The 16,739-nt window shown below is 32.9% G+C and overlaps 1 protein-coding gene and 1 long non-coding RNA gene across 2 annotated transcripts in view; both read right to left on the reverse strand.

Moving 5' to 3' along the window:
- LOC309647237 overlaps positions 1-16,739 on the reverse strand; it is a 526,943-nt gene that overhangs the window by 299,554 nt on the left and 210,650 nt on the right. The gene's annotated exons all lie outside the window — the stretch shown is intronic.
- The window catches only part of EIF3E (eukaryotic translation initiation factor 3 subunit E), a 51,654-nt gene that overhangs the window by 24,986 nt on the left and 9,929 nt on the right, over positions 1-16,739 (reverse strand). The window contains exons 4-7 of the mRNA XM_082434324.1: positions 14,372-14,414; positions 13,199-13,303; positions 7,848-7,973; positions 7,048-7,172 (exon numbers count right to left, since the gene is read on the reverse strand). Of these exons, the coding sequence (XP_082290450.1) occupies positions 7,048-7,172; positions 7,848-7,973; positions 13,199-13,303; positions 14,372-14,414 (399 nt within the window). The remainder of the gene's footprint in view (positions 1-7,047; positions 7,173-7,847; positions 7,974-13,198; positions 13,304-14,371; positions 14,415-16,739) is intronic.

The following is a 16,739-nucleotide window of genomic DNA, read 5'->3' on the forward strand; positions in this document are numbered from 1 at the left end:
ACTGAACTTTGAATCTTTCTTTTTACAACTGGAGAGTAACTAGGGCATTGTATTACAAATGCATTCTTCTCCCTAATAGCATCTACATTTGGTGGCAAAGCCTCATCTCTAATAGACTACGAACACTGTTCTAGCTTACACTTGATACTTTATCTTACATATTATATTACATTTAAAAGTTCAACATTTTTCAAATGTGTAAATCATCTCCATTTTAGATTCAGAATAAATTATGGCAGAAATGATAATATATATGATGTAAGAGACTTAACCTGCACTGGCATCTAAACTTTCACATCAAGGACAAAAGTATAAATTATCTCCACAGTACTTTCGTATTTTAAAAAAAGCCTGAAATCACAATCTATATAAACTATCAATTTAACATACACTCAATGAACCACATTAAATTGTATTCCTGTGCTACTGGAAATCAAAAACAGAAAAATGATACTTTCTCCATTAATACCTACTACCTATCAGAGACAATCGAAAAATGCATACTGACTGTAGACATACAAATGCAAATTACACACTACTTACTAGAAGCTATTCTACTTAAAGAATACGCAACCTAGGAAAATGGCTGAAACAATGATCTGTCAAGCCAACTGGGTGTATTCTCACGTGAAAAAAGTTAGAATCAAGCAAAAAATCAGAATAAGTCATTAAGACATTACTAATGAGGAAGAAAATATGATGGCAACCTGACCCTATGGCAAGTGAAAATGGTAAGCACCGTACTTTGGTGAAATTTTAAAACTGTAATACTACTGAGTTTTCTTTTTCACATTTTGCAAACAGGTTACTTCTGTTTAAAAAAAAAAATAGTCCAAATGGCATCAGGGTTCTTACTGGGAGGATGAAAATGTTCAAAAATTGATTTATGGTGATGGCTGCACCACTTGGTAAAGTAACTAAAAATCACTGAATTGTAAACAAAAAATGAAACCATCTAGTACCTTAGCACAAATCACGGTAGTGGCATCATACTATACTAGTCACTGTTATTAATAACCACACTCTTACAGTTAAAAAAAATGCCAATTTCAACTATATCTTTGATTAGGCAGTACAAATTATTAATTTTCAAAAATTTCAACCCGTGCATACTTATCTTTTTAATATTCTGTATGACTAAAATGGGAAGTGTGTAAAAGATCTTCTGCTGTACACTACAGTGTCATGGTTGTCTTAAGGAAAAGTACACGTTCAATGATTGAGTTGCAAGGTGAACCAGCTGCTTTTCTCACAGAACACTATTTTTACTTGAAAGAATGACAGTCAAACCAAAGCCATTCAGACTTGAGTATTTGGCAGACATTTTCCAGATAATAAAGTTGAGCCTATCCTTCAATAAAAACAAATGATAAAAATCAGAGCTTGCAAAAAAAGGGTAAAATTTTGGAAAATTTGTATCTGTCATCAAGAGTTTGACTACTTTCCAATACTTGAAAAGCCTTTTCTAATGGGTTTAGTACTGAAATTAATGAATGTGATTTTTTTGGTGTTGTATAATGGTGCTGTACATGTTGGAATACCTGCATAACTCCCTGAACCAGTATTTCCCAATCAATCAATGCATACGGTCATAAAATCATGCATGGGTAAAAGATCCATTTAAATTGCAAAATCAACCAATATAGTTTAGAATTCTAGTATAGTTTAGAATCCAAAAAACTGAATGATACGGTTTCAAATCCCGCTTTTCAGTACTTTTTAAGAAATTACTACTTGTTTAGTTCTGGTGTATGATCAAAAAAGGATATTCACAATTATCTGAAAAGGCTATTAAAACACCTCTCTTTCCCAACTACATGTATGTGTGAGGCTTGGTTTTCTTCTTATCCTTCAAACAAAATGACATATCACAACAGACTGAATGAAAATCAGATATGAAAGCAAACATGAAAATCTAGCTGTCAATTAAGCCAGAAATGTAAAGGTCTGCAAAAATGTAAAACAATGCCACTCATCACTAAATTTGGTTTTTTAAAGTTATTTTTCATAAAAATATATATAACCATAATCAACTTACTATTTGTCAATTAATAAATATATTTTAGAATTTCTTAGTTTTAATTTCTAATACAGTATATATCAATAAATTTAGCCAACATGTATGAAACTACACTCAAAAACTCTTAATAGTGTAAAAGAGTTTCAAGACCAAAAAGTTTAAGAACCATTCACCAGTAACAATAATATTGCCAAAGATAATTCTGATGTCAGTATTTTTTTCTTCTCAACATACCATGTTTTTTTCTTCTCAGTGTGTATATCTGATTTGGGTCTTGGAGGGGGTAAAGAGTATCTTACTGAATGTTCTAATAGTGCTGGTCCTATTTGCCTCACAAAATTGGATGCAGAATATCTCCCCATGTACACCTAGTTCTTTTAATGCTCCAAAATTAGTAATTTCAACGTTTACTAATGTATTGCTAATTTTATTTTCAGTGCCTTTGTTCCGTTTTTCTGTACTTTTACTCAAGGTTTTAAAAGTTGAACAAGTACTCAAAGCTATGAATTAATTTCTCAGTGCTGCTTTGGCAACTATTTCATAATTATCAACATTTAATCTCTTCTTTGATTCAGTTACTTATAAAACTTTTAATAATTCCTAGTTTTACTGTTTTGTGTCCGGAAAGTACATGCTATAAAATTTCTAGTTTTAAAAATTTATTCAGAGATTTTTAATGGCATACGGTATTGTCTTTTTTGTATATGAACCACGGAAATGCAAATGAAGACATTAAGCCTACTTGTAGAATACAGCTTGATAATTAACTGTCTTAATTCTAAGTTGTTATTTTAATTATATTTCTATGACCATGAACCTTTACCTTACTTTAAAATTTAAGAAACAAATCTACTTTTTGCATTGTTTTCCTTTATAAAAGTTTGATATTTTATCTTTAACAAAATTTTCTGCAATCTCAACTGAACTACCTTTCTATTTCTAATATCTATAATAAATGATTCTACTAACGAATTAAATATATTGTTTTGATTTCATATAAGCCATAAGGTTGTCAGGAATTAATCCACACTGTTTCCCCTTATTTGTATTACAGAATTTTTACAGTGGGCTTGAATATTTTTACTTTCCTTGTTTGTATACTTCCTTTCATTACTTAAAAATATTTAAAAAAAATCAGTTGAACTTAATGTTCCTTTCTGGATACATATGTAACTGCAAAAACTACAGCAGAGGGCTTCACTGGTGGCGCAGTGGTTAAGAATCTGCCTGCCAATGCAGGGGACACGGATTAGAGCCCTGGTGCGGGAAGATCCCACATGCTGTGGAGCAACTAAGCCCGTGAGCCACAACTACTGAGCCTGCGCGCCTAGAGCCGGTGCTCCCCAACAAGAGAAGCCACCGCAATGAGAAGCCCGTGCACCGCAACGAAGAATAGCCCCCACTCGCCGCGACTAGAGAAAGCCTGCGTGCAGCCACAAAGACCCAACGCAGCCAGAAATAAATAAATAAATTTATTAAAAAAAAAAATTTCAGCAGAGTGAGTCTACCTGTAAGCAGTAGCATGGAAAGTCAATGCCTAGGGATTCCTATGACTGAGTTCAAGAAGAGCTGTTCTTACCGATCCTTAACCCACCTACTAGGTATCAAGATTAGAGCCAACTATTACAGTATCCAATGTTTGAGTCAAATCTGCTCATTCAGAGAAGGCTCTTACTCCCACCCGTGATTCTAGGGATATCAATCAACTCATAAGACAATCTTACAGGTTTTATTACTCAGGAGGGAGGCAAAATACTACATGATAATGTTACTTTTAATCTCTTCTCATTTGAATGCATGTTTGATTAATCTCCATAAATATTGAAAAATATATCCTTAATTCTTGAGTTTGAAATTCTCATCAAACATCTCTTTTTATAAGATGCACGGATAGTTAACATTAAAGATAGGTATGTAACTATTTTATATTCACCAACATCCCTAAATTTCTTGCAATGTTTTACCAATCATTTTTCTGGGTACTCCAGACTCATCCATTATTGGTATGTCTCAACTACTGCATAAGATTGCAACTGTCATTATCACAAATAAAAAAGCCTCTTATAAAATATAATGGTTGCCCAAAGGGTGCATGAAAAAGGTACTTCTCAAGAATCAGAGTATAACAGAAATAAGACAGCCCTCAGAGGATTAAATAAACAATGCACCAGGGCAGAGAGAGATTCATCAATTTAGTAAGAGAAAACTACCAGATCAGGAAGACTTGAGAAGAACTTGATAAAAAATATTAACATATTTAAATCAACATAGGGGGACAGGGAAGGAATATAGGAGCAAAGTGAGAGATACTGATATGAAATGGAATCATAAAAAGAGAAGTAAAAAGCAAATCTTGGAAATGCCCATCCAAATGTTTAGGGTGACATGCCAAAAAATGTTCTAGATCTGGTCCTTATGACAAGGATATTCCTATTGTGGAAATGGATATGTTAACCCGATGCTTAATCTGATGGTGCCATGAAACATTCCAGTCACATAAATTAATTTTCTATTCTGATTCCAAATATTCATAAAGGAATCCTCTGTATTCTATAGCTTCCTATGTATTAAACCCATAGGGTCAGAACAATCTGGTCATGTTTCACGTACTTAGTCCTCTTAGCACTTCTCATTGCAAATAATGATGGCATTTTGGTTTTATACATCAGTCTTTTTGAGGTTGGTTCAGCTTTGTTCTTCACAAATCAACCCCTAGGATACTGTAAAATAAAGTTGCACGCTTCCTATACCAAAAGCCAGAACAAAATAATACCACCCTTGTAGGATCTTACTTTAGTACACAGTGGCTTTTCTTTTTTAACCTTTCCCAAGAGCTTTTTACTTAATGCAACATATGGACTACAATTTATATATAACTTTCCAGATTACAATCTATCATAGCATTCAGCAAAGTGTAAAACTTTAAAATTTTTAGATTTCCCACAAAATAGGGTTTCTTTAATAAAGGAGGAACAACAGCTCAGACAGAATGAACCTTTTATGTTCACATCAGTGAATAATGTGAATCTAGAAGGCATACTTGAACATCTCTAATGAAAGAAGAAATAACTATAGTACCACGTAAATTACAAAATCTTATCTCTTGTAATTTACATTTAAAATTTAATGCTGGAATCACCATCTTCTACCTCACTTAATGCCATGTAGTTTTTGTTTTTTCAAGGGAAGACCAAAATAATTTCCTGTTACAAAAACTTCTTTGCCTGTGTTCAGTTTTAACAAATTGGACCGGTGAGTCATGCAAATACTGACTAAATACATTAATACTGAACTTAAGTTGTGACGTTAATACAAAAAATAAGCCAAGCATATTTCTGATAAAAGTGCTTCTATTTGACAGATTCAGGGGAACATTTAGCATTTAATGCAGAGAACACAATTTAAACCATTTAAAAATGGCTCCCTGGGACTTCCCTGGTGATCCAGTGGCTAAGACTTCGCCTTCCAATGCGGTGGTGTGGGTTCAATCCCTGGTTGGGGAGCTAAGATCCCACATGCCTCGTGGCCAAAAAACCAAAAAAACAAAAGCAGTACTGCAACAAATTCAATAAAGACTTTAAAAAATGGTCCACATCAAAAACAAAAACCAAAAACTTCATTTCTACATTTAAAAGTTACTGGCAATTCTTGGTTGGCAAATATTTTTCATCTGTATCGCCACCAATAACTTCATTTCTCTTAAATTTAAAGTCCAGATGATTATGTTAACAACTTAACTGAAGAGGTCAAATATTTTATAGTCTCAAAAATCCTACTAAACTGAGTATTTAAAGAACATGTTTATCCACGTGACTCAGTTTAGATGATTATATTTCATCAACTTATACAAAAATATCGCTAAAGTATTATTATCTTATTTTCAAGACTTAAAAAATCACAAAAAAATTTAAAAATACACTGTTTAGTGTTCATTGATTTTCTATTAAGTGGGTATTACACCATCTATTCCTAAACTATACTTCCGTAAATTAAATACGCATTTTAGGAAAAAATGTTAAAACCTTAATTTGACAGACAATAAGCAGAAATCAAGTGAAATGTATTAGGATCTCCATCTTAAATTGAGTTAAAAATAACAAAAATATGGCTCAAGGTGTTATGTGAGACTTAACCAACAATGCCATCAATAAGTCATACCAAGAATGCAACCTTGGGCTAAATTAATATACGTATATGTACTGGTCATAGGAGCTAGTAATGCCACTGTAATCTATAAAGCTTAGATAACAATCCTAGAATAAGCTTTCAATTTTAAAGATCCAGATTTTTAAAAAGCTGTGGATAAACCGGTGGTTACCTAAGAGCAGCAGCCAAAATACTAAAGAATGTGACAAACTACATTACTTAGTAAAACTAGAGATATTTAGCCTGAAGGAAAGAAAAATAAGGAAAATTATCTTCAAGTACCTGAAGTATTTTCATAAAGCAGTCTAGTTTCCTGTTGCTCCAACCAAACAAATAAGAAATAATAGAAGATTCAGAGGTATTGACCTCAAATGGAAGAATAAATTTTTAAAAATGATTTCTAGCTAACAGCAGAACAGTCTAGTTCATAAAGCAGTGAATTTCTTATCACCAAAAGCTGGATGATGGAACAAAGATGATATAAAAGGGATTCTCTTGGTATGTATATCTTCCTTCCAAATAATATGGCCTAGAGCCTTAATTCTAAAGCTTTAATGTATACATGAATTACCTGGGTTCTTCTTACGTTGAAGATTCTGATTTAGTTCTTCTAGGATAAGGCCTGAGACTCTGCATGATACTGATGCTGCGGCCCCAGGGACCAAACTTAAATAGCACTTTAAAGGGCTAGGAGTATATTTTTATCAAATAATTTACTTAAGAGTTACATGTAAGCTTTTTCAATTAACAAGCAAATCTACCACATGAAGAGGGGAAAATATGTGACAACAAATTCAAATGTTAGAAGTACATTTTAAATTTTAAAAATTCTATTTGATTTCATATAATTAAAGTCAAAACTATACAGTGAAATAACTTACTGTGGCTGGTAAAGGAAGAGATCAATAATGTTATCGCGCCCTTTAGGGTGATTGAAGAAAACAAACAGAGACCAATGAATGAGCCATGTTCGCTGCTGAAGAGACTGAAGTGGAGAACTCACAGACTAAAGGATTAAAAAAGGTATACAAAGGAAATATTAATATATGAGAAAGAGGAAAGGGAATAAACATGGCTGATCTCAGAATTTTATTTTAAATGAGAACCTTCTAAAGCATGCACGGTGATCATTATGATCAAAGTCCAATCCCCCAGACCACTCTACTCTCTGCATGACCCTTGCCATTCAAAACTTCCCTGTTCTCAGAGACAGATTCAACAATGTCCACTAAGCCATTTTTACAGAGGCTCTAAGTTATACTTACTTCAGACAACATTTTATAAGCAAGGACTAAATTAAACACTTCATAGTAAGTTTTATTAGACATTAATAGTAGATGAAAACTGTCATCTTCTGCATTAGACTTTCAATAACGGGTGGCACTAAGAGTATTATGTCATTTCCACTGGAACAGATCAAAGAAGCACCACAGCTCTAACAAAAATGAAAACTGAGTTATTTTCTCTAAGAGCCAAAAGAAGTTTGACAGCTTCCTTCAAGGAGATTCAGTAAAACTAATCAACCCACTAACCCACTGTGATTTTTATATCAGGTCAACATTTTAGTTTAGCCTCCCTCCCTTTCCTCCTTCCTTTTTAAAGTACACAGTGTTTTCCTTATCAGAAAGTATTAAGGATACATAGAAATTTCAGAAAATCACCCTGAAAAACTGTAACTCACATTATTATCTATGGTCTCTTTTAGCCGTGTAAGGTCTTCCATGGCTGCATCCCAATTCTGCATTAAGATTTCAGAGGCCAGTTTTCCCCAGAGTGAACTCAAAGCATTTCTATCTGTTGCTGGAACCTGTTTAAGCAATCATAATTAATTATATTCTGAATACTCCGGAGGAAAAGAAGATAATGTATATTTTATACCCTACATATCCCTCGGGCCTACTAAAAGATCTATAGCACTCTTCCCCAAACTCCTGTTATATAAGCCCTTATTTGGATCACACTGGTTAAGCTGATTCAAATAGATTTCATTTAACTTAATTTATTAAAAATACACAGGTCTTTGATATTCAGTCTAGATCAGAAGATAGAGAATAACTTAAAACTAGGATACAGCACCAGTGTTTTAGTGTAATCCATTTCAGATCATTTATACACAATTAATCAAATTTTAGGAACTCAAAACTTTGCAAACAAAGTTAGATTCAGAGGCAATTTGTTGCTAAAAATTCCTGGAGTGAAGATGTGAAAATCAAGACTTGTGAGTCTCAACTACAATTTAGAAAAATTATTTCCAGAACAAAAAAACTTCCAAATTATGATATAAATGGAAGAGGTCATAGAGAGAAAAAAAAAGCAGGTCTACTGGTTAATAACATTAATAATTATCAAAGGAATATGTACTGAGAAACAGAAGTTCATATTCTTATATAATCCTAAAACCCTGGAAGGTAAATAATAATTTTTATCCCTATTTTAAAGAGGCGAACTGATGCACGGAGAGCATAATTTGTTGAAAATTATACTTCTAATCATAAAAGCTATAAAATTTCATACTGCAATCTTAACCCTGCAAAAATGGAGGAATGAGGGTCACTCTATCTCTTCTTGCCATTGATGCAAGTGGGTCATAAACCCAAACACCTATAAGGACTAGGCTAATAACAAAAACAAGTAAAGCAGGACTCTCAAAACAAGGCAAAGAAAGTGGATATAATGACTCTGAACTGTGCTAAAGCAGCAGAAGCAAGTGAGGGTACTGGAGGGAGAAAACATTTCTATACCCCAAGCTGAAATTTTGAATTTTTCACTGAAGCACTTACATGGTACTATTAACTGTAAAGTACTATTGGTACATATTATAATTACAAGTTAAATAAAATCATATGGGGAGGACTGGAAATCCAACCACCAATAATTCTGGCTCTACCACTTACTATAAGTAGCTGAACCATCTGTGCTTTAGCTCCCTCATCTATAAAATGGGGATAGTAACAGAAGCCACCTCAGTTGTTGTATGACCTAAATCACATAATACATGTAAAAAGATTACAACATCACCTGACACATAATAAAAACTTGGGAAATGTGAATCATTACCACAATGATAATGAGAATAGAAATGATGATATCAGAGTATTATAGGTTGCCTAATCTATGAGGATCAAAACCATACCTAATTCAGACTCTGTCTATACTGAAATTCTTCCTTTGATGTCAGTAATTAATTCAAATGTACGGGAAAACATTTAGCAAACTCTCAGAGCATGCAAATAGCAGAGACTAAATTTGCAAATTAAAATTCGTAACATAACCATGAAATCACTGGTTATTATTATTACAATGTATGTCCACAAGAAACTTGTATATGAATATTCATGTCTTTATTTGAAATAGACAAAACCCAGAAGTAATCCAAATGTTTATCAACAGATGAATAAACTGCAGTATATTCATAGAACGGAATACTAGTCAGCAATGGAAAGAATCAAACTTCTGATATATACAATAATATAAACGAATCTCAAAAACTTGCTAGTCAAAATAAGCCAGGCACAAGCTTACATATATCATTCCACTTACATGAAATTCTAGAACAGACAAAACTAATATACAGGGATGGAAAGCAGATCAATGGATGAACCAGAGATGAGGTATGACTGCAAAGGGGAACAAGGGGTCTTTCTGGGGTAACAGAAATATTCTTTATCTTGATTTGGTGGTAGTTGCACAGGTACGTGCATTTGTCAAAACTCACTGAAATCAAAAAAACCTTATATAAAAATCTATAAAATTATTGTTCAAATTACAAAAGATAAAATGTTTGATCCTTACAAAGAAATCTAAGTACTAATATTTCACTGAATCTAAGATGTCATCAATTTTATGGTATATTATTTTAGGTCAATTCAGGACACATCCTAATTTTAGATGTTAAAATGGGATAAAAATATATCTGAGAATCGATATGAAATAGATGTCTTACAGTGACATTATCAGAGTACATCAGATCCAAATCTTCAGTCAAGAGCCTAAAACTTCACCAAATCATCATTACTCAAGCTTTCTTGAGTCAAGGAAAAGTACCTTTAAATTGAATGGCAAGTACTTACAGTAGATAAATTTTAAATTCTGAGTGAAACACACACACACACACACACACACACACACATATATGATCACCAACAGTCCTAGCATCTTAAAATCACTTTTATTTCAAATAGCTGCTGGATGAGGAGAGGGGTTATATTTTGGAGCCAGACCGAAGGCCACAGTGAGGGCAAATTTTAACAAAATAATTACAATACAGTTATTAATTAAAATACAGTTATAAATTAATAACTTTTAAAACAAAAATGTTCAAAAATTCCTAACAAATCTGCTCCACCATTTAAATTCAAATTAATGCATTTCTTAGAGCATGATTCAAAGAAGCTTCACAATCAAATAGGGTGCATTTAAGCACTCGGTGTATTCTAAAAGCCATGAAGTCTTTTAAAAATAAAAGTAGATTCTAGGGTCATACAGCTTTAATTTATACAACACTAACCTACAATAGGTCACTCAGAGAGTCAAATTCTAATCTCAGATCATAGTTACAATGGTTCTTTCATAGCTTATGTTTCCCTAACCATAGATTTAAAAGAATAATCAACCACCAGAAAAGAAATGAAAAGAGGCCATTTGCAAAAAAGTAAAATTAAACAACTAATAAGCAAAAACATTAACATTATTTATCCCAAATCCAAAACAGGATTTTTATCTTTGCTACTAACAAGATTTCAAACAAATACATAGATTTTTTAGTGGTGCCCATCTAAATCAAAAGAAAAAGTAAATAATCCATTTTTAAACTTAGCTTAGTTAGCCTTTATCAATATGCCGACATGAAGTAACCAACTCGTGCATAACTCAACTGTTCTGCGGCACAAGATGGGACAAAAACTAAAATGAACTGCACCTAATTTCTGAACACTATCCAATCACTATATTTTGACTGCTCTTAATGTAAAACATTAATTTTGTATCCATTCCATGGTATTCAATCACTTAAACATCATTTGAGTTCCATCATAAGATCTGCTAGGCAATGTAAAAGCTTAAGATCAACCCAGAATTTTTTAAGACAGGAAACTATTTAGATCTTCGTATTTTACAAAAGTAAATATAAAAACTCTGCAAACTTTTAAGTATATACCTATCACATGCAGAAATTTTCAGACTAATTATGAAACCATACTACATAAACATAATAATACTATTAAAACTAAAATATGTTATATGTGTTAGGATAAAAGCTTTTTGCAGCAGTGTAGCAAGTTTTTTAATCCCCAAAAGATTCATGCATACTACTCTGGCTCAAGTCCATGTCATTACAGTTGGCTCTTCATACCAATCTGCTTTCAAGGGTGGATATGCTAGAAGAGTTTCAATATCTGGATTTCCAGCAGTTACCTTAAGTTTCCATGTCTTAGCAAAATGGCACATTCACTCACTGACCAGCAACAATAAATTTACTGTGCTAGAACTCTAACATGACACTAAATCTTCATTCTCAAAATTCACTCCCAGCATTAACAAATGATATGAATAACCAACTCTTTTCATGTACCTGTAATCATATCAGGCTTCTGATTTTACAATCCTCGTCTAAGCTGTTTACATTTCCAAAGTAATCAACTTTTGCTCTCCTAAATCCTTCATAATATTCAAAGTAAAACTGATGGAATTTTCTGATAAGCTGCTACAAATTTAGCATCACCCATTACCTGCAATGCACTTGCAAGCTAACCACAGCTAAACTGTAAACTAAGAATTCATTTACAAATGGGATAATTTTTTTTTTTCAAATCAAACTTGGAAATAAACTGAAATCTTTATTTCTTTGAAGGAAGGATGGTACTTTTTTTTTTTTTTTTTTTTAAGGATGGTACTTTTAAAAAATGAAGTTGTCTAAGCCCTTTTTTTAAGTGTAGGAGTTATTCGATTTAATAATACTGAACTCTTTCCTCACTTGCAAAAAAGAAAAATTTAATTTCCTAGAAAACAACCAAAGATAGCAGCCACTGAGTCTTTTCTTTGTGACTTGTGGGGCTAAAAGAAAAAAGGCACCAGAAAATAGAGACAGAAAGAACGGACTCTTCCAAGGTTGGAAGACAAAAAGTCCCTGTCTTAAAGAGGTCATTTCCCAACTTCTAGGGTTAACTAGAGATATCAGAGATGTAGGTACTTGCTTACTAATCCAAAGTAACAAATTATAATTTCTCAAATGAGACGCTAGTTAAAATAAGAGAATTTTGGTAACTTTAGAAGGCATTTATTAATATAATTACCTAAACAGAAGGCAGAATAAGAAAGAAATCTGTCAGTGTGAAATCCTGATTTTTCCTTTGGCTTCATGCAACTCTCCTTCCCTAACAAACACAATGCATCTAGGAACTTGTCAAGTAGACAAATGAAGAAAAAAAGGTTAGGAATTTTTTCTAGCAGTACTATTTAAACTCATCTACTCTCTACATAATGAAAAAAAATTGAGCTTTGTAGTCTAATACCTGAGGGCAGAAGTAAATAGAAAAAAGTTATTTTTTGAAATAAAAAGTTATTTTTTCAAATTTATTTGAAAATCTTTTCAAATATCATTAGAATTCCACAGCTGTTTAGAACAAATTCAAGGAATATATGAAGCACAAAATATTGAATTAAAATTAGGAATAATAGATTTATTCAGTAAATATTAAGCACCCACAATGTGCCACTCACTGTGCTGTACAGTAATATTATAACAAATTCACTACATGATAGAATTCTACTAATGCTAAAATCATACAATTATACATAATATGAAAAATTAGTGGTTCCTACTTTTGGATTTCAAGGACAAGTTAAATCTGCCTCCAAATTTTGAGGCCCTGAAATAAGGTTTCCTATTTCTATTTGGTTTTGTTGAAAGTTTATTTTTTTCTCCTTTTGCCAATGACTGTTGAAAACTTAATGGATAGATCAAATCTACAGACATGTTTTAAGGAACCAAGGCAACCTACAAAAGAGAAGAAAAAGAAAAAAAAAATTACTTACCAACACTCTAAAGAAGTAAAGATATTCTGCTGCTCCAGAGTAATTTCCACATTCATATTGGAATTTTGCATACCTGTAGAGTGTATCTAAATATTCCTGCCTAAACTAAAAAAAGGAAAAAAGCTTAAATTCTATTTTTTAATTTTGAGTTTTAAAACTCAAACCCTTTACTCTTTCAAATATCCCCAGATAGCAATTCTTTCAAAAGTTACTACCCTCCCCCCCACCCCCCAAAATCAGAAAAGCACATGACCATTAAGATACATATTAGGAATTGTTGGATTCAACATTCATAGTTCTGAATTGTAATAATACCTACTTTGTTGTGATACAAACTTGAATTACAGCTGAAGGTCTGATGTGTGAGTCCCTTAGCTGGTGAATGAGCTTAGACAACTACCAAGCATATGTATCCCTGTAAGGATTTTGTGATTCTGTACAAATAATGTGCATAGTAAACTTCAGTTCTCTGAAAAAACTGGCCCCCAAATTACACCAACTTTTACAGTTAATGATGCAAGCAAAGTGAAAGACAAAAAATCAAGAGAAGGGCTCCGAACCAGAACATTAACAAATATACCAAACATTCTATATGGAAACCAGAAAGAGTAATTTTGCAGTGGTCAGCATGTCTCTTGTTACAATAATTGTTAAATGAATGATAAAACTTGAATGCAAGTTAAAGAACTGATTATATAAGTAGCCTCACACTTTGAGTTAACCCAAGGGGAAGGAGACTAGGAGATGACTAGGAAAGCCTGTAACAACATTCCTTTATATGGGGGTTTATGAAGGTCTTGGTAATGTCAAGGGCTACTGTATTCCACAAGGCAGCTTAATGCTATTGCTCAAGGTATTCTAATTCAAATTTAGTTCTGTTTTTACCTACTTGTTTATCCATCAGAAATATAAAATGCTAACTACTACATGATCATTCTGGAACAAACAATTTGAGAATTTCTGTTATCTAAAAAGATAAGTATAAGGATATTATTTTCCAATCAAGACCAATTTTTAAAAACTAAAGTTTCAAAAACAAACCAGGTATTATGTCTAATAACTTAATCTGGAAATTATACTCTTGCCAAGCCATGAATCTATCTATACAGCACTATTCTTTAATTAGCCTTATTACAACATGACAACTAAACAGTTTTTTAAAAGACCACTTACACCATGCTTGTCTGCGAGGTAGTCAAACAGCATCCGACCATCCCTTAATAATAAAAAAACAAAAATTATTGTATTTTATAGGCCACAGAAAAACAAAACAAGCGTATTCAACTTCTATCTTATTACTCACATAAAGCCATTTAATTATCTTAATACTTAAACACTAAAAATAAAATAAGACTTCCAGAATAAAATAAACAGAACATTACATGTTTTGAACATAAGGAATAGGAACTCAAGGAGAACTGCAAACTTAAAATTTCACTTTCAGATTTCTTTAGCCCTAACTGAAAATCATGTGTTCTGATTCACCACATGATCTAAGTTTTTTAGGTAATAAAACCAGAACATTGGGGCTTCCCTGGTGGCGGAGTGGTTGAGAATCTGCCTGCCAATGCAGGGGACACGGGTTCGAGCCCTGGTCTGGGAGGATCCCACATGCCGCGGAGCGACTAGGCCCGTGAGCCACAATTACTGAGCCTGCGCGTCTGGAGCCTGTGCTCCGCAACAACAGAGGCCGCGATAGTGAGAGGCCCACGCACCGCGATGAAGAGTGGCCCCCACTTGCCGCAACTAGAGAAAGTCCTCGCACAGAAACGAAGACCCAACACAGCCATAAATAAAATAAATAAATAAAAATAAAAAATAAATAAACAGGAGCTGTTGTTTAAAAAAAAAAAAAAAAACAAACCAGAACATTCTGACTATCCTTATAGTGAGGTCAGTGAGGTCTACTTAGGTGTTAACCTACTGAGAATGGAATCTGTTCTCTTGAGGATACTTTTCTAATAGGTAATATATTCTTAAAATAGGATAGAGATGGAAATAATGTACTATACAAATAAGCAGGAATTAATCCTGTATATAAATTTTGTCCCCCTCCACAATGTTAGTATTTCTCATAAGGACAGTGACTTGGCAAATTTACAAGACTAATAAATCATGCCTAACTCACATGCTATCTATGTTACATACTCTATATGATTATTATTCATACCAAAGTGTCAAATAACCCAATGTAACGTTTTTAAAATTAGCTTTGCACAACTTGAGATGTTGGCAGCCTTGTAAAAGACAAATTGATGACAAAGACACCAAGGAACAAGTGACAGGTGGCAGAGTTGCCCGCCTTCTGGGCATTTGCAAAAATGAAACCATTTTCTTATGCTCATTGTAAGAATGAATACCATGGCATGTCTTTTGGGAGCATAATTTAACTCGAAGGTTTAATGGGGAGGGGTATGTTACCACTAAAATTAACATGAACATATTATAATACTAAATAAAAACATGCATGAAATTTTAACATAAAGAGACCTCAAAAAAAGCCACTTAACACTTGCTGTAGATCATAGTGAATAACTTTGTGTTATACGCCTTATACCTCAGGTATATAATCACTGTCCTCTGGCTGATATGGTATTTCTGGGAAAGTATGAGAAGTACAATACTACATATTCAATGAAATTTTAAAATGGGGAATCGGCAGGGAGAGGTTATTGCTTTGAAAATGAATAGGTTATAAATTTAATTAGATTACAAGTTTTTAACCCCAATTCCATCCTTTCATTTATCTCCAATTTATTGCCTATTAAGCTAAAAGGAGTTATCTTTTTCTAATATTTAGTGAACAAATCTATATTCATCTTATTCATACCTTAATCCAATTACTTCCCAGTGTTTAAGTGACTAGACTAAACTTAGAATTAAAATCCTAAATTTTCTGTTGTACCCTAACATCTGGATTATTTCAGCTGTCCCTTTGTGGGCACTTACATGTGACTTGAAGGGCTACAATTACTCATGATATTCTAAGTGCATACAAGTATACCCAGACACACAGAGATAGCTATATACAAGCTATATACATATATATGAAAATACATATATATAACAGCTTTGTAAGATATAGTTATCTCTGTATATACATACATACTATATAACATGGCACATTATAGTAAGGTATAGTAATCGTATAGTACTTGCTGCTTTTCTAAAACATACCTGGTAACACTTTCTCAAATCACAAATGAAAACTTAGAGCCAATCGCTCTAAAAGTTTGGTTTGATGACATATCCTAAGAACTCAAGGTGCAACATGGTAATATCCTAAACAATTCCTCAGGTGAATATATTGATAGAAAAGATTTACCACAATGGCAATATTCAATTTTCGTAGAAGACTATTTTTAAACATTTTTAATGACGCAAAGGGCTTCAATTAGTTAAGTCAGAGTAGGGTAACATGCTTCCTTTGGAAACTAAACAATAAGTCTATTTCTAGCTAAGAGGAAATCAGGAATAAAATATAACCGTATCAGCTCTATACTACCCTCCTTGGGCTGAGCATGGAAGGATATGAGACAAT

Source organism: Balaenoptera physalus, assembly GCF_965194825.1.
Source record: "Balaenoptera physalus genome assembly, chromosome: 17".
NCBI classification, from domain to species: Eukaryota; Metazoa; Chordata; class Mammalia; order Artiodactyla; family Balaenopteridae; genus Balaenoptera; species Balaenoptera physalus.